At 35.6% G+C, this 25443-nt stretch overlaps 1 protein-coding gene across 1 annotated transcript in view; it reads right to left on the bottom strand.

The window, feature by feature from the left end:
• The window catches only part of rap1gapa (RAP1 GTPase activating protein a), a gene marked incomplete at its 5' end in the record, with an annotated part of 113943 nt that overhangs the window by 4711 nt on the left and 83789 nt on the right, over positions 1-25443 (bottom strand). Inside the window, 5 exon segments of the mRNA NM_001123053.1 lie at positions 3285-3404; positions 7215-7324; positions 10453-10530; positions 18094-18237; positions 23349-23492. Of these exon segments, the coding sequence (NP_001116525.1) occupies positions 3285-3404; positions 7215-7324; positions 10453-10530; positions 18094-18237; positions 23349-23492 (596 nt within the window).

The following is a 25443-nucleotide window of genomic DNA, read 5'->3' as shown; positions in this document are numbered from 1 at the left end:
TGCCTTACAGCAGGTAGGTCGCTGGTTCGAGCCTTGGCTGCAGTGGCGTAGCGCAAAATGCGGAGGCCCCCCTGCAGGGATCACCGATGGGGCCCCCAGTTTTCAAGGGGGTCGGGGGGGTTTGGGGGCGGCAGAGCCAGAGATATACACATATACACATATATCTATGATCGGGAGTTTTCCTGGATGTTAGTATTTTTATTTTTATTTCAATTATGAAAATTATAATTTTACATCACTTTTCTACAGTGATGGATCAGTGACCGCATGGGCATTCCTGACAAAAAGCTTGTGTTTGTGTGTACAGAAATGTACTATCCACCCTCCCTGTTAAATTTGATCTAATCATGTCCTGAAACACAGCTCCTCTCCTGCTTTCACTTCTCATACTGACGGAGGGAGCGATTCGTTTGTGAATGAATCTCCATTATCAACGACTCCTTCACTAGCCGACAATAATACAAGTTTCTGGCACCGCAGCATCTCGTTGTCATATTTCTTTTTCATTGTTTGCTGATTTTATTCAACAAAACTAGCATAAGCCGAGTATTTAGTGCGAATTGGAGCTACTTTGACTTATAGTGAATGCAGTAAGTGGCTGTATTAGTATCAATAACGCTACCTGTTTAGCACAAATTTCAGAACATACAAAAACGTAAAAAACTTAATCCTACCTATGGAATGTTCTGCCTTTGTGCTTTGTTTTCTTTGTTTGCTCGTTACTACACTCGTAGACAGCGCTACAGTCCCGCATCTTCACGTAATTGTCTAGTGCGACTGAATGACTTTTGTCCTGGGAGCACTGTCCCAATGTGGCGGCGCTATTGACGCATGCTCAGGGTCCCTATGCGATATCTAGTGTATATATCTATGTCACAAATTGAGGTGCGGGGAAAGGAGGCGGAGTGGAGCGACAACGCGGGGAATCCTTCACAAACTGAGGAGCGATCACAAACCGAAAGCGGCGAGAGCGTCAAAGTAGCCAGAAGTCATTCATTTTTTAACGAGAACCGGCGGCGAGAAACAGCGGCGCGTCTTCATTGGCTATGACGCGGTTCGGCGGCAAGCAATCAGAATGAAGTAGTCCACCGCTTGAGAGGTGTTCGGAGAACACAGACCTGTGAACTTTGGTTCCGTCCACAGTTGTTCCCAAGAGTTTGATTATTGCGGTTCCTGGATTTTCAATTTTTGAATATCGCGACGACGTGGGGCCCCCTAATCACGCGGGGCCCCCCCGCGGTGCGTGCCCTGCGGGCCCGTCCGCTACGCCACTGCTTGGCTGGGTCAGTTGGCATTATGTGTAGAGTTAGCATGTTCTCCCTGTGTTTCGTGGGGGTGTCCTCCAGGTGTTCTGGTTTCCCCAAGTCCAAAAATATGTGATAAAGGTAAATTGAGTAGGCTAAATTGTCCGTAATGTATGTGTGTGATTGTGTGTGTATGGATGTTTTCCAGTGATGGATTGAAACTTAATGGGCATCCATATGCTGGATAGCTGGTGGTTCATTCTGCTGTGGCAACCCCAGATTAATAAAGGGACTAAGCTGAAAAGAAAATGAATGAATGTTACTTTACTGTCTTACTAAAGCTAATTAAATAGCATTTTGTGTGTATGTGTATTTAATTTACATGGCTTTTGATAAGCAAGTAGACTCAAATTTTATATAGGATTATTGCTTAGCTGTCCTTAGAGAGTGTAAAACTTTGTGCTCTGCATTTCAATTTCTTTACTTGAGATAATGTAGAAAAGCCTACTAAGAAACTTGTCGCCTGCTAATCAAAAACAAAGAAGAGCTGAAGAAACGTTAATAATTATTACCATTTGTGTATACTTTATGTCCTTCGAGCTTTATGTTCTTCAATGTTTATATTTAATTGAGTTTAAATTAAAACCCATACTCTGTGAGAATATGTGGTTTGCATTTTATGACGAATCAAGTAATTTGTAGATTTTCCTCCTCCCAATATATCATGATTTTCCTCAAATGTTCATGGTTTATATGAAATTTTAAGCAAATATTGTGAAAATATTCCTTCTCTGAACAAGACTATATAACTAAAAACTAAACACTACTTTATAATTGTAAGTTTAAACCAGGAATTCCCAAAATAGGGCCCGCGGGCCAAAGTTGGCCCAACCACAACCAATGATTGGCCCACCATTCCATCTGAGAGGAAAGTGAGAATAATGGAAAGGGTTGGGGGAAACACCTTCAACACAGAGATCATCATTTCTAATTTGACATAACCTGTTTTGTTGGTTTTATTGCTGAGCTACAAAAAAGCAAACTGAAAATAATTGGTTTAATTAAATGATGTAAATAAATCTGATTTTTTAAAAATGTAAATACTGTCATTTGACGGATACTGGAATACTATGCAGAAGACGTTGGCAAGCAAATCAAGGCAAAAATAAGTTTAATTCTGTTATAAACTAGATTGTTCTGTTTTTACTATAATAAGTTCATTATAAATGTAAAAAGAATGTGTTAGTTAATATAAAGCAATGTTTTCTAGTCATTTTTAAATTTTATTGAATAGGTTAGGAAATTATCCACGGCAACTATATTTATTTTCAGTCCTCTAGCCTCAATCAAGTTGGGCTTTTGGCCCTTCATAAGAAAAAGTTTGGGCACACCTGGTTTAAACTAAGGCTGCACGATATTATAAAAAATGTGAATATTGTTTTTCCGTGATATATAGTGTAATATGAATATCATTTCAGAAGATGTGTTGAGTAACTCTATTTGGAAAGAATTCATCATTTTACATTGAGTGGAGTAATTTTTAGGGGAGTGCATCTGCATAAAATATACAAAACAGTACTAACACATAATTAAGTACAATATAATAACGATATTAACTAAATTAACAGTGTGTCATGGATTTCCACACAGTCTAACAGCAATGAGTGTCAGAAATGCAAAAATTAAATGTAAAATAACACTGTGTAGTCTACATTGAGTAAATAATTAAACACAATTAATCTTTGTTTATGTAGTAAACTTAAATTCATGAGCCCAAATTGTTTAAGTTCACTTGACATCTTAATCACAGGCCTTAAAAACACATAAGTATGAAAATCGTTCACACTAATAGAACCTATTAGATTCGGTCATGCTGTATTCATCCCAAAATGACATTGCAGATCCTGCGATGTGACTATTGCAGATTCAGACATTGTAATATCGATGCTGAAACGACATATTAAGCAGCCCTAGTTTAATTCAATCCATAAAACATATAAATAACTAAATCAGATGAAGGTTAATGTATTTTTACTAGACCTGTTCTTTGTGATGAGGACCTCAGGAGAACTCTGATTGGATGAATTCTCTGACTTGGGGTCCTGGGAGGCATGGCCACTGTCAGGGGTCTTCTGTGTGCTTGGCGAACACTCTCTGCTGCTGCATACACGAACACAAACACACACTGACCATCAGAGGGCGGCAGATGCATTGCGATTACAACTCTACAAGTCAAAGGTAAGGTGACAGAGTCCAAGCTCAACTGCAGTCTACTCAGAATCAGGTTAGGCTTGATGCAACAATACATGCTGATTCACATCACTACACTGAAACACATCAGTAACATCATTCGAAGGGCCTGTAAGTACTGAAGCACATTTGACAAAGGCCTGCTCATGCAAAATCAGTCAAAAAAACAAAAACGCTGATTGGCTGACCAACAATCAGCATGTTGATTTTGCATGTGTAAAGGCCATTTTTAATGTGCTGAAGGCCATAGGTTTTCAGATGCATTTCTATGGCCAGGTAAGGAAAGCAGCTAAAGTCTACGGTTAAAGAGGTGTCATTTTATGGTGGCTTTTATACTTGGAGGGATCCACGATGAGCCTCCCATTCCTGAGAGTGACGCTGGGCAGAGAGAGACAGAGAACTGTCCTGTCCTCTGACAACAGAGCAGCAATTCTTCAGCAAACACATAAACACACACAAAACAGTAGAATATTATGCTCTGTAGTTCGCCTGTAACTTTATTATTTTTTAATAAATGTCAATTTTGCATCATAAAAAAGTTAAATAGCAATGAACAATTCCTTAATTTTATATATAATTTTTAATTTATTTTTCACTGCTGCACTGATGCACTTTATAATAAAATATAAACACATGATCAAACAAACAAACAAACAAACAAATAAATAAATATTTTGTTATAAATGTTTTGTTAATGTTGCATCTGCATCTATCTTTAGTTACATTACATACCAATAATGGCAGTAAAAAATTACGAATTACTAATTCATATTCAGGTATGGAATTTAATAGTTGGTCTTCTTTGCTTAACTTATGTATCTCTCTGACAAAAAGATTACCTCTGGTTGAGCTGACACAGAATGAACAGTTTATGAATTGAAAACAGTTGTAAGAATTAAGGCCCCAATATACTTCTATTTAGAACAGGTGAAGCCATTTTAAACTAAAATCCGGCCAAAGTATAGCTTGTTTGGAGTTTGTTTTTGAAGTTTGAAACCATTTCAAAAAGTAAACATTTATAAACTACCATAAGTTAGTGGTGATGATGTAATAATTAGGGTGTGGCACAGAGGCCCCGCCTTCTTTGATAAGAAAAGCTATTTCTTTATTAGTCCATTGAGGAGAGACGTCAACACGTTAAAAAAAACCTTAAACAGAAGAGATGCAAAATAGCTGAAGTTCTAATTTTGAAGTTCTAATTTTAATTGAAAGAAAAACTGACAATTTTTTTTTATGTTTAATACTGTTAATCCTGATCATCGTATTGAAGTTTGTACTGGTGAAATTTGTTTCTCACTACTGTTGCCTGACAGAACCTGAATGGGAGACCACATGGAAAACCTAGGTTGCTGCTGGAAGTAGCGTTAGTGAGGCCAGCAGAGGGTGCTCAACCTGCGATCTGTGGGTCCTAACCCACTGCTATACTGGGGACTATACTGCTATATTATACTGCTCAGTAAGTGCCGTCTTTCAGATCTGAGATTATTCGATGTCCTGATTCTCTGTGGTTGTTAAAAATCCCAGGATGTCCTTTGAAAAAGAGTAAGGGTTTAATTCCAGCATACTGGCCAAATTTGTCCACTGGCCTCCGTTCATCATGGCCTCCTAACCATCCCCATACCATAATAGGCTTTATCACTCCTTTCCACCAATCAGTTGGTGTGTGCTGTGCAGTCTGGCGCAATATGGCTGTTGCATCCAGGTGGATGCTGCACAGTGGTGGTGGATGAGGAAATTCCCCTTAATGTGTAAAGGCTGATTTATACTTCTGCGTCAAACGCTGGCGTATGCTACGGCGCTGACGCATAGCCCTTCGCCGTGGCCGTCGCTGACGTGCACCTCTCAAAAATTGTAACTACACATCGCAACGACGCATAGTGCAAGCTCTGTGATTGGTCGGCTTGGTAGCGCTGACGAGTCTGGGCGGGACCGAGAGCCGCGCAAATGACGCGAGCTGGACGCGAGCCCAATGGAGCGATTGTTTACAAGTGTGGAGTCCCGTGAAGGAGCTCCTGATGGAAAGTTTTGTTTTGTGTTTACCTCATAGTTAAAGTTGTTGCACGTCTGCCTGTTCCTGCCTCAAAATGAGCGAGTTTGAGCCACTTGTACAACCAGGAAGTTTTCAGGAAAAGCAAAACAGAAGCGAAGAAACTCGACACAGAGGAACATTTACACCTCACTGCCAACTAGCGTTTCGGAAGTGTTAATGCAGACCAACAGAGACAGCGCGCAGAAGTATAAATGCACAGCCACGCGCGTTGCCTGCGCCGTGAGTTACGCCGGTCACTTGACGCAGAAGTATAAACCAGGCTTAATGCGTTTTAAGTGTCCAGAAAAGTGCTATAGAAATGTAAGGAATTATTATTACTGGCTTGTTTGGTTTAGAACTTGTGGAGCTTTTCATCGATGGATTTGATCTTCAGTGTTTGGACTTCCAGCAGTGAAATTTACCCAAACTGAACTGAACTAAACGGAACTTCAACTCTGAAAACTGGACTGACACATTTTTTAGATATATATTAAAACTTTGTTAAGCTGCTTTGACACAATCTACATTGTAAAAGTGCTATAGAAATAAACATTAATTAAATAAATCACAGAACCCCATGGTGCATACCTCGCATTCCCAAATTATTCATCCTGAGCTCTTCTGCAAGACTCCACATTTGTTAAACTCCTGCCCCTGGCCTTACACCACTTCCACAGTTCTCATCCCTGCCCACACTTATCACAGCTGCCAAACTGACCAGTCATAGATCTTGAGATCTTGCCATTCAACGAGAAGTTTAATCTGGCCCTAAAGGGATAGTTCAGCCAAAAAATATTTTTTACTTAATGTTAACTCCAAACCACTTTGGAACCATTTGAGATATTTTGAGGAAAGCCAAATTCCAGTAACCATTAACTTCCATAGTATGAAATACTAATACTATGGAATTAAATGGTTGATTCAAGCTTATTTCAAAAGATCTTCCTTTGTTTGTAACAAAAGAAACAAGTTCAGAACAAGTAAAGGATGATCATTTAATTGTAGTGTTTCAATTTTGACTGAACTCTCCCATTAAATCTGCTTGATTTAGGCCTGTAGCAGGCCACTTTCCTAAGTGATACAGTATTTAAATAAAAGTGATATGACTACACTGAATTGCAATGCCTGTGCAAGCATCTACATTGCTATATATATTTTTTTTTAATTGCCTTTTTTTCCCACTACAGTTTATTTCATTATGAGTATATTGGGGTCTTTAAGTGTCTTTAGATCTGGTGTCCAAAAGTCGGTCCTGGAGGGCCGATGTCCTGCTGAGTTTAGCTCCAACTTGCCTCAACACACTTGCAAGGGTGAATCTACAAAGCCTAGCAAGAGCTTGATTGGCTAGCCCTGGTGTGTTTGGTTGTAACTGGAACTAAACTTTGCAGGAAACCAGCCCTCCAGGACCAAGTTTGGGCATCCCTGTTCTAGATTATGGGTTTTAAATTCGATTCCTGGAGGGCCGCAGCTCTGTACAGTTTTACTCCAACTTTAACCAAACACAGCTGATCCAACTAATCAAGGTGTTCAAGACTAGAGACTATTAAGCAGGTGTCAGCTGCAGGTGGTTGGAGCTAAAATCTGCAGAGCTGTGGTCCTACAGGAATTGCGTTTGAGACCATTGATCTAGATCTTAAGTGACAGTGGAATTTTAGTGCATTTGCATCCCCTGAGTTTCCTCCTCCTCTTACCTCTTCTCCTGGACCTCCTGGATGTTCTCAATGCCGATAGCACTGCTACGCCGAGAACTGAAAGGTCCTGACTTTTTCCTGGTTGGGCTTTTTCCGGGAATAATCAAAGACTGCAGGAGGAAAAAAGAAGGTCAGTGAGCTCAGGATACAAACTTATGGATACTGTGAGGGTCACTGTGAGGTCTCGAAAGAGAAACCCTGTATAGGTCAGGTCTATATTACCGCACTCGCAATCATAGTCTGTTATTTCTTCTATCTGTGCTGCACTCCAGTGTTTTGGAGAACAAAAGACGTTGTTTCGTAACTTGACTGTCAGGGTGAATGTGAAGTGTGTGTTTGAGGGTTTGGGCCTGAACAGAGAGAGATGAAAGATGGACGCGGGATCTCCTGAGCTTCACGGACCGGCTGTGCTCTCGCCGGGGACACTTTGTTCTCTTCAAGGCTCAGCGCTGGGACTTTTACAACCACTGCTTTATGACTTCAAATGAAAGGCCTTCAAAAAAGGCTTTTATCTAAAACGGCTTCAAAGGCTTCGGAAAGACTCTGTTGAGTTTTTTTTTCTTTTGTGTTTCTACGCTTTTAGCTTGCTAAGAGTGTACAATTATCAGACGAGGGGATAGAAATACATAGTACATGACAAGAAGTGACATAGGACATTAAAAAAACAGAGCGGGGTGAATACATTTAATGCAGGAAGTTATGCTGGAGGGGAGCTATGATGAAATTGGTAAACAATAAACACTGAAATACTGAATATAGATGCACATAAGGGCTTGAATGTAAATATAACCCATAATATTATGCATTAAAAAAAATTATGTAAGCCAAATAAATATGCAATATACTGACTGACAAAATGCTTACTTTCAGTGGCTTACAGTAGAGATGTAGCGTGATTGGGTTATGACTGGATAATATGGTATGGGGTAACTTAAAATGAGGGATGCACGGTTCCTTTTGGGTTATCTGTAGTATTTAATTTATTTAATATATTTTTTAAGAGTATATTGTTAATGATCCATATTGGTCAAAATTCAATTATGAATGCATGTTTCCCCTTCTTTTACATTTCATAAACACACATTTAAATTGTTCATAATTAAATTAAACAATAATAATAATAATAGACACAATAATACCATTTTAACACTGTAAATGTAATGCTTGGTAAATCACAACATCCATTTTCATATAATTGTGTTATTGTCGACAGTCTCAGAAATAAAAGTGCAGTATGAGAGCTGTCACTGGGGTGGTACCTTTTCAAAAGGAACACATTTGTACTTAAACGGTCCATATTGGTGCCCCAAAGATATATAGTAGTAGCTAAAAATTCCAAGAGGACACTTGAGATATTAATAAGGACCCTTTAGTTACTTTTGAAAAGGTACCACCCCAGCAACAGCTCTTGTACCATTATTTTTGACAGTGTAAATTCACTTTTACACCAATATGGACCCTTTCAGTACAAATGTGTTCCTTTTGAAAAGATACCACCCCAATGACAGCTCTCAGTACCTTTATTTCTGAGAGTGTAGACAATAACACAATTATGTGAAAATGGATGTTACCTTTGTGATTCACCAAGCATTAAATTTACATTGTTAAAATTATATTATTGTGTTAATTATTGTTATTATTATTATTATCATTCAGCTTTTTATGATGTAAAAGAAGGGAAAACATGCATTCATAATTTAATTTTGACAATGTAAATTCACTTTTAGCTAATAAAAATGCTGATTTCATTTGATTATTTTTTTTGTAATATATTATTAATAACTGCTTTTAGAAGTTATATTCTGAATACTCATTTCCTCTACTTTTACATTTAACTTTGCTGCTATGTTAAGCTCAGTTAAAATCTTTAACATACTAATATTGATTAAAAATACTATGTTCATTAGTTTAAAAATATTTACCCTTACAAAAACACAAAATTTATTTTATATATTATATATATTTTTTATTATTTATTGGTTATCTGACATGATAGTAAATCTCAATTAATGAGAGATTGTCCAGATCAACTTTGCATCACTTAAATCTTAATAATCTCACTAATCTTACTTATTAAGTATAATCTCTAATAAATATTTATTAAATTCTTATATTTAATTTAATATAGTTATTTATTTAACCCAATAATTAAGTTAAATTAGTTGGTGCTTTGTTGGGTTATTGTTATCCTTTATTGGGTCATTTATTTAATAATTCAACCAGTTAAAATTTTTGAGTTTCAACAGTCTGATTTAGAACTGATTTAACTGACACAGAACAGCTGTATTAAAGTGCGTACGTAATGTGTTGTTTTTGCCCTATAGAATTTATTTAAGCTCTAACGCAATAATGTTGTTTTTTTTAAATCAAATTACCTCTCCATGTCATGTGTTTTTAATCCGTACACCAGCACTATAAATTGATGATACAAACTCACACTTCCTAGTCGATCTATATTAAACCAATAAAAACACTTAAGTGTCTAGAACTTAATAAAGCATTTTCAATAGTTTTGAAAACCTTATGTTATGTATTTACACAGCCATACTTATAAAATTAATAGTACTACTAGTAATAGTAGCAATAGTAATACCAGAATGGAAAAAATATATATTTAATCAAAATAACCCAATGCATTTTGTTAAAATATACCATAGTTGGGAAGGTGCTACAGTTGGGTTATTTGTTGGGGTATTTTTAACCTAAGTATTTTAACTGAGTTATGTATTATTTAATAACACAATTGTTTTAAAAGTACTTACAAATATACAAATTAAAAAGATGTCATTGATTAAAATGACAGGCAAACAGAAGGTCTATGATAATATTGAATTAAAAACAATTACGCCTGTAAAAGGCTGTTCAGATTAGAAATATATTTTTTCACACACTGCTATAAATCTCTGTATTTTCAAACAATTTACAGTGTACAAACTCTAATACAACAACAACAACAATAATAATAATAGTAATAATAATAAAACCAATTAAAACAGAAGCCCATTTATCATTAACAGCCTTGTTTTAATTTTTATTGAACTAAATCTGCAATCTTTGTTAACTATGACATTTCATAATCCAATGATTTATAATATTAATGTTTTGAATTATAGTGAGTAGAGTTAAAGGGCCGTTAGTTAATTTAATGGCTATTGTATATTGTATAAGTGATGTGCAGCTCATGCAGTGAGAAACAAGTAATGCAGATGAGAGAGGAGTGAGAGAGTTATACATGAACCTCTTCTATGGTTCCTATTCCTATGGCACTGCCACGCCGTCCATATTTACTGGGACTTTTGCCTGGGACAAGCAATGACTGCACAGAGCCCAACAGAGAAAGAGAGAGAAAACCAGAGAAGTCATGAGTCCATGCAGCAGGTTATGCGTTTTACAAACAGTCATCAAAGCACAAACAGAAAGAAAAAAACAACAACAACAAAACACCACAGATCGAGTAGCCAACAGGTGGAGAAACAGGCCAGAGGAACCACAGCAGGTATGGCGAGCTGTGAGGGACAAGAAAAGCTGAAGGAGGAGCATATACAACAGCACATCGCCAGAAGACAACGGGACACTTCAACAGCATTTAACAGTTAGTCAGGTTAACAACATTTGACAGGTTAATCAGACACAGGAAATTCATATGCATCAGGGTGTTACATGAACATTTAGGAGATGTAGACATGAGCCAGTATAAGATTCTGATGGTATGATAACCTTGGATAAAAATATCACGGTTTCATAGTATTGTGATTACTGCAACAAATTTTTTGCTTTTTAAATGTCTGGGTAAAAATGTTTAATTTTTTTCCCCGTTGAACACAATATATTTCATTTTGAGAAATATTTTTTTTATATTTTAAAGCAGTAAACATGTCAGGCTAAATAATTCAAATAAATTACTTACGACTTCTGTTGTCATCATTTGTTTCAAAAACACAGATTTCTTTACGATTTAAAATGGCATCTTTGAATATTTTTTCTGCTAGAGATATGATTGTACTAATAAAAAAAATCTAAATAAAAAACATTTTATCGTAAAAAAACAACAACACACACACACACACCATAGAAACGGTGTAGCAGAAAATTAAGGGGATTTTAAAACCTTGACTTTACCAAACAGTTTTTTGTGTGTGTGTGTTTGTGTGTGTGTGTGTGTGAATCCTTATACTCCGATAATCAATAAATAAATTATTGAAGAAAAAAAAATCTATTTAAATGTATTAATTTGGGATTTTTTAAATTCATTAAGGAGTTTCAGATAATCAAAAAAAAAATAATGAATCAAATAAAAATATAATAAAACTAATAATAAAACTACAAAAAAATATACAAATGTACAAAATACCAATATGTCCATTTTAGGGATGCTCATTTCGGTTAATTTTGCCAACCGACAACCGCATGGTTAACTGGTCAGATTAATATAAAATTATTATTTAAGAAAAAAAGAATTTATGTGTCTATATTGTGTGACACATTAAATATTGCATTTTAAATACTGATTTATTTTAACATGCAAACGTATTAACAACAAAACATAACAACAGAACATCTTAACACCTACAGTCAAATAAAAATATCAGGCTACCTTAAATCGAACGCTCCAAGGAAAATAGACCCATGCATTTAATTAATGCTCCACTTTAATTCTTATATCACAAGCCTCTGTCAACATTTTAATAAAGCCATTAAAAATTATGTTTTGAGTTTCTGATTTTACCCTAAAGTTTGTATGCTTTTATTTCCTCTCTCAGGAATCAATTGTGCAAAACACTCGCAGCGGTTAGTAAATTATTCATAAGATACCCCTCTCAATGTTCACATTGATCGGCCTCTAATGCAGCCATACTTTAAAAATATATGAAATTATATATTTTAAACGTTTAACTGATACCATTACTCGGTTAAAAACGCAACCTTTCAGTTAACGTTTGCTTGGTTATTTTGAGCATCCCTAGTCCATTTAATTATACATCACTGATACACTATTACTTATATTTGTACAGTATGTTGATGCACTTCAGTTTTATAGTTATTTTTTAAAGGTGACTTTAATAATACACAAACTTTAATAAAAATAAAATCTACAGTAAAATAAAGATGTACTAATATCAAATAGAAATGGAAATTTAAAATAAAAAAAATAGATATTTAAAATGATTTTAAAAAGAGTCCATTTTAATTTAGCTTTTTATTATCAACTGATTGTTTTGCAGTTTGTGTTAAAAAAAAAATGTTTTATTTATTTGCTTATCTTAGATATGTTTGTGTTGCATTGCCATTTGACACCTTATATAATGTGTCCTGAAGTGAAACCAGTTAAGATCTACCATCTAACATGAAATATCTCCTATTTTGCCTCCCAAATGACACTGACACCACCGAGCGATGAATCATCTGCACACTTTCTAAGTCCCGGTAGCAGAAATAACATTTTGGTCTTTATTCTCCACTGAATAACCTGCGTGAAGGTCAGAACGTCCATTTGACTGACATGGCATATGATAAAGTGCTATAAATAACAGAAACATTAACTGTGACAGAGACACGGCTCAGTAAGTCTGTTGCTGTGGGGAAAGTGGGAGTTCACCAGGCTCACATGAGTTCTGGCATGATTTCGCATGGCTGTGAATGTGTGATGGTCCCCAGGGCAAGAGCTGCATGACCTGAGGATGCAGTATTTATACATACAAGTATATATTGTGTTCATCACTAATATCGGCACCTTTGGTCAATATAAGTTAACAAGTCTGTGGAGATAATGTCTTCATTGTTTACTCATTTGGTCTTTTGCTCAAAATATTAACTTTATTAAAAACTTTATTTCTTAGTGATGGGTTGCAGCTGGAAGTGCATTCATTCATTCATTCATTCATTCATTCATTCATTCATTCATTCATTCATTCATTCATTTTCTTGTCAGCTTAGTCCTTAGCCCTTTATTAATCTGGAGTCGCCACAGCGGAATGAACTGCCAACTTATCCAGCACGTTTTTATGCAGCGGATGCCCTTCCAGCCACAACCCATCTCTGGAAAACATCCACAAACACTCACACATTCACACATACTCATATACTACAGACAATTTAGCCAACACAATTCACCTGTACTGCATGTCTTTGGACTGTGGGGGAAACCGGAGCACCCGGAGGAAACCCACGCAAACTTAGGGAACATGCAAACTCCACACAGAAATGCCAACTGAGCCGAGGATAGAACCAGCGACTCAGCGACCTTCTTGCTGTGAGGCAACAGCACTACCTACTGCGCCATAGCTTCGCCCGCTGGAAGTGCATCCCTTACGTAAAACATATGCTTGATAAGTTGGTGGTTCATTCCTCTGTGGGGATCCCAGAGTAATAAAGGGACTAAGCAGAAAAGAAAATGAAAGAATGAATCTGTTATGAACAATATAGGCTATATTTAGTCAAACTGGCACAATGAAGGATTTTGTCCTTAATAGCAAAAAAGTTTAAAATACACAAAAATGTTTTTATTAAAGTATGATTTGTTTAAAGGGCACCTACTTTATGATGAAAATCATCTTTTGTAAGCTGTTTGGACAAAACTGTGTGTAGGTATAGTATGTTTACAGTCATATTGGGGTGATATAAAGACAATAAGTCTCTTAAAATAGGATACAAATCCCTCCCATTTTGAGGCCCACCGCAACGTGAGATAGGAGTGCAATTTTCCCCGCCTAAAGAATTGATTGACAGACACATATTAACATGTCTCCATAGTAACACATATAATCAAATCAACAAAACAGGAGGAGCGCAAAGCAACTGGGATTAAAAGATCTGTTCAGCTCTCTGTGATCATCAATCATCATCAAATGTGATCAAGAATGAGTTTTAAAAGTTCAAAACGTTTCCAAAACAGTGCATGTTTGTAATGAATTACGGTTATTTTACCATCTTTATCACCACAGCTGCATGTCAGTAAAATTATAAAAGAAGATGCTTCAATAAATTAGGTTTACTTTGTACATTAACATAGCAGATATCCATACAGCAGAGTAATGTATATTAGCGTGTATCCTGTCACATTTGCCGTGCAAAAACAGAGCAAAGTTAAACGCTTGTGCTTTGTGTGAGTGCGTATCTGTTGAGTGTGTGTGAACTTTGTAACAACATTGTGTGTGATCAAATAATCATTGGGAAATTTCTTACTGTAAGATTTCTCACAAACGTTACGTGAGATCTGCTTCCTTCATGTCTGTCACTGTGCTGTTTATCTGAAGCAGCAGAGGTGGAGGTTGAGGCACAGTCTGTCAGGAACATGGGAGCGGTGGGCGGGGAGAACCAAAATTAAAGGCACAGGCAACAAAAACAGCTACAGAGTGTTTAGAGAAGAAACTTCCAATGTTCTGAAAGGTATAATTAATAATCTGAGGGGTGTTTTGAGGTGAAACTTAACAGACACATTCTGGAGACACAAAAGACTTGTCTTAAATCTTGAAAAAGAGATAAAAGAGGTGCCCTTTAAGACAACTGAAACATATTTTATGTACAAAAAAGCTGAGTTGTAATTGTAAATTTAAAATTTATTTTAAAAAATTACCCCCACATTGGGTTTGTCCACGTTTGACCCAACGTTGGATTTTAATTTTAATTAAATTTAAATGACACTTTTAAACCCAATAGTTAGGTTTGCCCATCCATATTTGATCCAACAATGGTTTACAACTATGTTTAGGCCTATTTATATTATTTATGATACATATGAAATTTTATTCTGGTGGAATTTTTATTTAATTTTCATATTAAATGATTTTTTTAGTTAATTGTTAATTATTGGTTGACAAGCATTAGCTGTCAATAACCAAAATTAACAACCCTAACTGTTCGAGAGACTTTTTGGCCATATGAATTCATAAAAGAAATAATAATAATAATAATAATAATAATAATAATAATAATAATTATTATTATTATTATTATTATTATTATACAATGTATATTTTGTGTACAGTAAAAGTATATATGCTATAAGAAAAAGTTCAATGGGTTAAGCATTGAAGACATTTTTTTGCAGTCTCTTTTACTCATATTTTCTAAGAGTGCTAATATTAGTGGCGGACACTGTACTTACCCACAGTGCACCTGCATTAAACTATTAGCACAGCAAAATCCATTCAACACACAGCACACACACACATATACTAAGATACATAAAACTCTCCCAGCTGTCCTGATTTGGGTCTGATTCTGTGGGGATGTGGTAAGGTTAAAACATTCACAACTGCCTTCATCCTAACAGCTCTGGCAGGTTGCCTTATCCTACTTCAAAGATCAGATTATATTCATTCCTCAGAGACACTGGAAGGAAAATAAGAACACAGCACCTCATACTGTATGACCTCTTGTAGACTCTCTGACAGTATTTCATTCCTCACAAGCAACATGCAACAAAGTCAAGACTGTTTGATATCATGCACCCCTCAGAAGACCTCTTCACAAATCGCACACACATCTCCTGTGATGATGGAGGGGTGTAATAAATAACAGTCTCATCAAGGGAAAGTTCACATTTATATGACATGCTACTGGGTCAATGACATACAGTATTTATATAGAAAATGAGTTCACAATATGTAGGAAATTCAAATGTCAAGTCATGCCAAGTTAAATAGATATATATGTCAAGAGAAATCATTATTTTGTTGTGTTTATGAAGGATTTGAAAAACATTTGACATTAATTACAATTGTTTGCCTTTCTGCTAGACTGTTCTAGACAGTATTGAATTCAGCAGGTGACTAGCAATATTTGAATTGTATTCAATTTGAGTACAAAACAAAAACCTTTTTCTAGAAAGTTACTGTTTTTTGCACTCAAATTTAATAAATTAATAATAATATAATATAGTGTTTAATTAATAACATATAATTATTTCGTTTTACACATTGCACATTATTTAGCTCAACATCATCTGTTTTATAATAATAATAAGGTGATACTTTAGAATAAAGGTCCATTAGTTAACGTTATTAACTAAATATGAATAATCTTGTAAAGCATTTATTAATCATAGTTCAACATTTACTAATGCATTATTAAAGGCACCCTGAAGAACTTTTTTTGAAATTTTAACAGATTTGTGTGTGTTAAGCATCAGTTAAAACAACGTTAGCACATGTCAGCTTTAATTGTGGGGAAAACTGGATAATTTTGAGCTTTTGTCAGCTAATTTCATCTTCCAGGTTTAAAATAATTTTTGGGGTGGGATCAAAATCGGTGACGTAACGTGAATCTGCTAGTTGATTTATGACACGTCTGTGTTTTCTTTTCCTATGAGAAGACCCTTCTTAATTATTCAAGAGAGCATGTGCTTTCCGAAGGCAAGGCAGACCTCCCAAGCTGTGAGACCCAATAACTGGGTGAGACTGCATCCGTGCACGCCACAGTTCCTATGTTTGTTTCCATGATTCACAGAGTTTGTTGCATGTTTTTCCTTGCAATACTGTCAAGGACAATACGGCAAAGCTGGTTTGCAGCAATTATTTTTGACAAGAAAGCTGTACAAGAATGGCGGACTTTGTCTTTTATCAGTTGAGTTTGTTACCATTCAGACACATTGCCTATTTCTGTTCGCCATGTGTTTAGACAGGTCACAATAGACAGGTCAAGAGACCTGCTGCACTGCTATTCACTGCATCTGCATTCAGAACCGGGGATTGAGGAGGAGAGAAGTCCTTCTCATTTATAGTGTTTATATAAACACGATTATATTTATAATGATATAACAAATTGTTTTAATGTGTATATGAAATTTGGAATAACAAATGTAACGGCATTAAATTACTGACTGTTTATTTCTTTGCATTTTAACTTCGTAAACTATAAAATCATGTGTTTCCCCACACTTTGTGAGCTAACTGACATCAGTTGTTCACTCCCCTTTTTCCCCCCTGCTCTGCTGGCCACGGCCACTCCTCCCTTTGCTCACAGAGCTCCATGTCCATCTCAGAGTATTTTTGAAGAAATTCTGAGGTAGACTTGAACTGAAAAAGGGGGGCTTTATGGCCCTTTAAAACATCCAAAGTTGTGCTTGTTAAAAGTAGTTCATGCACAGTGAGTTAACAAAAGTAAGATAAGGTTTACAAAGTTCAATAAATACTGTAATAAATTTATTACAAATTGTTTGTTGATGTTAATAAATGCATTAACTAACATTAACCAAGGGCTGCATGGTGGCGCAGTGGGTAGCACTATCGCCTCACATCAAGAAGGTCGCTGGTTCGAGCCTCAGATAAGTTGGCGTTTCATTCCGCTGTGGCATCCCCTGATTAATAAAGGGACTAAAGCAAAAAGAAAAAGAATGAATGAATGAACATGAACTAATGAACCAATTTTTTAAAAGTGTTACCAATAATATTAATACTACTACTTATAATAATAATAATAATAATAATAATAATAATAATAATAACAAGAAAAAGAAGAAGAAGAAGATGATGATAATAATATAAATAATAATAACAGAAGTGTAATGTCATTGACCCTTTTAACCCAGGCTGTTGCTCAAGCGCATTCAAGGGACTCTTTCATGAAACATTCCAGTTTCCAGTGAGCGAATACAGACTGAGCTGCAGAAAAGAAAGGCAGAAAGCATGATGGGAATGAGGGGGAAAATGTTAAGGGACTTGAACATGACAGAAATTATAAATTGGTTGATTAATCCTTAATTTTTTTGTTTTTGTTGTGTTTATTTATTCTGTCTGCTCTGCGAATCTGTGCTTTCAGTGTAGTCAGGAGTTAGTGAAGTACGTGTAACCAGGACCGGGTTTGATCCCAAAGTGGAGGGTAGTGAGGGGACTAGCATAGTTTGGCTCATTGGGAAGCCAATATGGGGGGGGTTACTTACTATCCCAGGGGGTTTGGGGGTCTCTGGTGAGTGGAGGTTGTTGTTGTTGTGGGCGAAACTGCCGCTGTGACTATTGGAGACTGTGTACTTCCTGATATTGAGGCCCATGGTGTCCAATGACTGGCTCCTGCTGCGGATCACCCGCTACAGCACAGGGAGAGATGAGGAGGAGACACAGTGAGCGGCGCCGGGTCAGTGGAGCGGGATAATCCAGAGTGTCTCAGGCTGCTTTAACCATCCTGAGCGAACCACTGGCGAGGTTTTGTCCATAAAAAAATAAATAAAGCATGTGACCAGAGGGAGGACAGGCGATATGAAGTTAGCAGGAAGTCTATAGCTGTGTCCCAAACCGAGCTCTATTTACTAAATACTGCATTTTATCAAGTGTTTGCCATTTTGTAGTGCTTTACAGCAGTGTTTCTTAACCACATTCCAGGAGGATCACCAGCTCTGGACATTTTTTTCATGTCTCCTTAAAGGTGCTGTATGTAAGTTTTTGACTCTTCTAAAGCATAAAAATACCATAATATGTTTGCAGATGTTTAAAAAACATGTCAAGTGAACATTCTTGCTTATCTGAAAAGCAATGCTACAATCAGATATTCTGCTTTGAAAATGTGCGTTACGTGCCGGAACGAATGTCTTTGTTTTGGTCATTTAACCTGCCCATTGCCAGTTCAGCACCCTGCGTTACCTTCATGGGAGACCACATATTTCATTTATTCAGTCACAAAAGCTCTCAAAGCATGCGTCCATGACTGAAATGCAACCATCCGTGGACAGTAGCAGACTCCGAAACAAGACACAGATTCAGAGATCTACATGAGATTATTAATTAGCAAATAATATAAATATTACAAACATAAGCATTAGGTGAGCAGGTTACATTGTAACTCCGTGTCCTAACAACACGCTACATGAGGAGATTTGCAGTGATACATTTTATTGTCAAGATCTGAGGTAAACCATGTGCTGCTGCTTTCAGTATATGGCAATACATGTCTTGTAAAATGTCATTCAAAATCACATTATTAGCATTTAACACTAAATAAAGCCCATGAGGTGTACCTGAGGTGATCTTTGTAAGTTTTCTGTTGTTTAGCTGCAAGAAATAGAAGTTGTTTCTAAAATATACATTTTAGGTGTTGGTTAGAACAAAAACTTTTTTTTAATATGGAAAATATTCCTTCTGTTGCGTGCCGCTGCTTTCATTTATAACACAATGATAGTCAGGCTTCTGTTGATGCCGTCAATCTGGCAACCTGCGCTTGTGTGTGTTTTGAACCAGGTGCGCAATACCTAGTTAAATCATTGGGTCCAATTTTACATACTGCACCTTTAACAAAACACACCTAATTCAGATCATCAGTTCATTAGCAGAGACTGAAAGACCTGTAATTGGTGTGAAAGGCAAAAGAGGCATCCAAAACATGCAGTGCTGGTGGTCCTCAATGAACGTGGTTGAAATTTAATTTAGCATCACTGAAGTGTTATTTTCCAAAATCAAACGTAAATCAAACATCTTTCTAACCATCCATCCATCCATCCATCCATCCATCCATCCATCCATCCATCCATCCATCCATCCATCCATCCATCCATCCATCCATCCATCCATCTATCCATCTATCTATCTATCTATCTATCTATCTATCTATCTATCTATCTATCTATCTATCTATCTATCTATCTATCTATCTTCCTGTTCCATACTGTGTACATATTATTATTAAAATTATAAGCCATGTTCAGTGAAAGTTTAGTTGTTTTTAATTTTAATTTAAATAAATTTTATTTTTTAATTATAAGGCGATAACAAAGTAAGGACATTTTTAGAGGATTTCCTATAAAATATTTTATATGGAGAAAGATTTTTTTTTCTCTTTTCACACAGAGAAATGTCCTTATGTTGTTAAACAGCACTTAAAAAAGTGGGTTATAAAGAGGGTTACACAGGAGGGTTTATATTTTAATAATAATAATAATAATAATAATAATAATAATAATAATAATAAAAATACTAATATGAACAAAAACATTCAAACAAATCCATTTGAAATAGAGTGTTTATTTTAAACTACAGCTAAAAAAGAAATAATAAAAATGACTAGCCTGTGTTTTTGCTCTCTTTGTTATCAATTAATACAACAAATGTGATAAATGAACAGTGACATTCAATTCATAAAGCCAAAAAGGATAATTTTTTATAATTCACAGGATGGCAGGTGTATTGTTCAAGGTGAAATTGAATTGTGTCAGACTGCTCTCTGCCTTACACTACTTACAAATTCACTCATACATTTTCCTTCCCTCTCCTAATGTAGTCCATTCAACTAAAATACACTATACATACTGTAGTTATTAGTGAATGAGTGAAAAATTGAGCGGTTTCAGACACAGCTATTGAAAGATTGGCTGAGTGCTATTAAAGCTAGCCACCATTAGAGGGCAGAACTGCCTGAGAGTGTTAATGGATATTGATTAAACATCACCCACTAAAGTGCTGAACAATTTCAAGGGAAAACTCCCAGAATGTCAGTCACATCCACAGATGAGCCAGAGAGTGTCCTCCATGCTAATGAGCTTGGCAATAGACAGATGCTGAAGAAATCTGTGTCAGTTAGTGATTGGGGAAGTTGCGGAAACAAACATAATAAGTGAAAAGGAGAGATAATGAAAATGATTTATGAGAAGGCTGATCAATTTTTATGTCTGGATGACCACAATCAATGCGTGAACACACTGAACACATTCAGTTATGAGAAAGGCTGCCAAACACATACAAACAGCTTGTCTATGATGAATTACATGCCGGAAAATACATTTCAGATTTTTTTGGCATACAAACAGACAGCTGTATGTTTGTGATTAAATATAGCTGTGTGTGTGTGTGTGTGTGTGTGTGTGTGTGTGTGTGTGTGTGTGTGTGTGTGTGTGTGTGTGTGTGTGTGTGTGTGTAGCTGTGTTGGTTTAATTTTATTGTACATAAATATTTCCCTGTAAAATACAAAATTATGTTTAAGTACATAACAGTGTATTTTAGTAAAATTTTTATTACATTGTTTTTGTATTTTTATAACATCAATGCAGTGTTTTTTAATTCAAATAAATGAATAAATAAATAAATATTGTATAATATTGTTGGGCCTTTTGATCTTTCTTTCATTCATTCATTCTTTTTTTTTTTTGCTTAGTCCCTTTATTAATCTGGGGTAGCCACAGTGTGATGAACCGACAACTTATCCAGCATATATTTTACGCAGCGGATGCCCTTTTCAGCTGCAACCCATCACTGGGAAACATCCATACATACACTTTGGACAAATTTGTAGCTTACCCAATTCACCTATACCGTATGTCTTTGGACAGTGGGGGAAACCGAAGCACCTGGAGGAGACCCACGCCAACACGGTGAGAACATGCAAACTCCACACAGAAATGCTAACTGACTCAGCCGAGGCTTGAACCAGCAACCTTCTTGCTGTGAGGCGACAACACTACCCACTGTGCCACCGTGTTGCCCTTTTGATCTTTCATTAAAAAATATTCTAACCTTTCATAGAAATGAAACCAAATGAAATTAAGGGGAAATCACATTATAGAATGAATGAATGAATAAATGTTGTTATAAAATATACAGCTGAAGTCAGAATTATTAGCCCCCCTGTTTACTTTTTCCCCAATTTCTGTTTAACAGAGAGAAGATTTCTTCAAGCGTTTCTAAACATAATAGTTTTAATTTTCATTCCTAATAACTGATTTATTTTATCTTTGCCATGATGATAATACATAATATTAGACTATATATATTTTCAAGACACTTCTATACAGCTTAAAGTAACATTTACAGGCTTAACTAGGTTAATTAGGTTAACTAGGCAGGTTAGGGAAATTAGGCAAGTTATTGTATAACGATGGTTTGTTCTGTAGACTATTGAGAATGAAATATAGCTTAAAAGAGCTAATAATTTTGACCTTAATATGGTTTTAAATAAATTAAAAACTGCTTTTATTCCAGCTGAATTAAAACAAATATGACTTTCTTCAGAGTAAAAAAAATATTATCAGACATACTCCAGAAAATTGATGAACAGAAAATTGAAATGAACAGAAAATTCATTGCTCTGTTAAACATCATTTGGGAAATAAAATAAAAATCAAAGGGGGGCTAATAATTCTGACTTCAACTCTATATTGGCCACAAATGTTTACACCCTTTTATCCAATAACTCTGGCAACCTTTTTTGCCAAGATAACAGTTCTAAGTTTTCGCCTATAATATCTGAAAAAAATGTGTTTAATTGCTTTAAATATGAAAGATCAAAAGTGTGAACAGTAAAGATGAAATTTTAGTCATCCTTTGAATTAATTAATTTATTAAATTTTTTACTAAAGGTGCAAATATTTCTGAAATATAGTTGAAGTGTTTTAATTTGGCTGAAATAAAAACAGTTTTTTTATTTAACATACATTTCTGTATTTAATTAAATTATTTATAATTTTTTTGTATTATTAGACATATGAGATTTTTTTCAGATTTTCTAGAGAAAAAAAAGACCTGTTATTCAACAATTTGCCTTGTTAAAAACAATGTTTAGAATATATATATATATATATATATATATATATATATATATATATATATATATATATATATATATATATATATATGTTCAATAAATCTGTTTTGTTTAAATGCACCAAAATACATTGCCCATATTCACTGAGAAATGGATACAAATATTCATTTTCAAAAAGGGGTGTACTCAATTATGCTTAGCCCTGTATATCGAATACAACACTGCAACACACTCATTAGTGCTGCATATCTCAAGGAAATATTTCTGTACAATATGTCAACTATGATTAATCATGTAGTACTCATTAATTTTAGGAAGCAAAATACTTTTGGAATTCTCAAGAGTGCATCTATGCTTGACAATGTGCTAATAAGACTAATTAGCGCTAATTACGGTAATAAGTAATTTAATTTAGGTAACATGGTTGGCAGCTGGAGTCATAAAGACGCCACCATCTAAAACCCAAGAGAGAACAACAAGCTACGTTCATAAATCACAACAGCAGCGAAATCAAAAAAGACATGATTAAAAGATTCACGAGTGCCAGCGTTTCAGCAACAGAACCAGAATGCACCACCACATCCACCATTCACACACAGAAGCCAGAGTAATGCATCCCAAACATCCCTGTCCTGTCTTCACAGAGGCTCAGAGCCCTGTGTCCATATGGTTTACCTTAAAGGACTCAAAGAAGCCTCCTCCTCCTCCTCCTCCTCCATTTTCCAGTTTGTCCTCTTCTCCTCCCAGTCCCATCATGGCCTGACTGTTGATGTGCAGCTCCTCATACAGCGTCTCCAGCAAGGCAGACCGGGTGCGCTCCTGACAACAAATGCATAAATAAACTATAGGTGTTTGATTATTATAAAACAAATCAGATATGATGTTTTATAAAGTAATGGCTAGATTTATATGATATTGTCTGTAAATGTATTCATTTTGCAGATGCTTTAATTACAAATGGGGATAAAATATGCACATCAAATCACAAGAGATCGGCAATATGCAATGTAAATGCCATTAGTATAAATTGTTTTTGCAGTTTTTAATAGAAGGAAAATGTCTGGCACATATAGAGACAAAAGAGTGTTCCTACAGGTCCAGCTCACTCACCTGTGTGAAGCACATTCAGTATTGTACAATGTTTTGCTAGGAACATGGAGTGTTTATAAGAAAGTGTCTGGTGCATATGGAGAGGCTAGATCATGGAGGCCAAGGGGCCATCTTTAACCACGTAAAACACTAAGAGCTTCAATTAAAATCAACATCAAATTTTTTATTTAATTTTTTTTTGTTTGATACTAACGCTGAATCTGAAATCACATACTTCCATACTATACAGTTGGCTAAAACATTATGCAAGCCGAGTATGTCCAAATTCATAGAACTCAAAAAACAGTATGTGAGAAGTACCCAGATGACCTACTCGGATGGATGCTATGTTTTCCCATGATGCACTGTGAGATGATTCATAAATGGGAGTAAAGCAAGGCAACTAAACTAGGTAGGTCATGTGATGATGACAAAATGGAGGATGTAGTACATCCGAGTTCCATTCATACTAGCTGTGTCTTATTTCAGAGGCTGCATCCTCCGAGGGATGCATTCAAAGTGTGCATTTCATCGCGACAAACGGTGTTTCATTTAAAAAAAAATTGAAGGCTCCTTCAAACGCAGCCTCCAAATGTGTCCTTCATTTCCCAAGTAATGAAGCACATAACCGGTAGATTCTTCGCAGCCTCGAACATCCCAGGATTCATTGCGTGCTGATAAAGGCAGGACATTTTTAAAAGAAAACTCCGGATTAAATGTATGAATTAAGTTTATTTTACTTGGATATAACAAAAAAAAAAAAAAAGAGTATGACATGTCTTACTTTGGATCAAAGGAAATATATTTCCAGCTTTTCTAAACCTTGTTTTTCCTTCAGATCGCTTAAAATAAGTTTTAAAACCACTTTGAAAAAAAGTCATGACAAATTTTATTAGTGATTATTAACAGCAGCTGTTACGGTTGCCAGGTGACGAGATCTGTCGGCTACATCGTCTCATTTCAAAGCGCTCGACTCAGCCTGTGTGGACTTCGAAGGACTCACCTTTAAAGTCTGCATCCTTCGAAGGATGCAGCCTCTGAAATAAGACACAGCTACTGTTGACATTCTTACTGTATAGAATGGATACTTTTCTAACAGCCGAGTAGTACGTTTAAATTCAAATACAGTACCTATTGAGTAGTAGGCGATTTCAGATACAGCCTAAGTCTGGCATGTCCTTGGTTCGATTTAAAACAATAAAACTGAACATAATAAAAAATAAATAAATAAAAGGTCGATTAACACCATTTTTAATCTCTGAGTAGACATATTGAGCATATAAACATACTGTAGGCAAGAATTCTGTTTTAATATTTAACAATTAATTAGGACTGTATATGCTCAACATATCTGCTAAGGTTAATACTATAATGTAATATTATATGTATAATGAATTATGTTTTAATATTTAATAACGGATTAGGCCTATAATACAGCACATAATGATGCATTACGTTTTCTTTATACTGTTTGGTGCATTTTACTAAGGGTCTATACAAAGTTCTAACAAATTATGCAATTATTAAAGAATGTAAGTAAGGGGTTCACTGTGCAGGTTAATAATTGATTGATGTGACACAGACAGTCACAGAAACAGCATATTATAAATAGAAATATATCAAATGGTGCAGGATAATTCAGCAACTGAAGTAAATCTATACATTCCAAATGATTCATAAA

This window comes from Danio rerio, chromosome 23, assembly GCF_049306965.1.
Source record: "Danio rerio strain Tuebingen ecotype United States chromosome 23, GRCz12tu, whole genome shotgun sequence".
NCBI lineage: Eukaryota > Metazoa > Chordata > Actinopteri > Cypriniformes > Danionidae > Danio > Danio rerio.
This window is presented reverse-complemented; position numbering and strand designations above follow the sequence as displayed.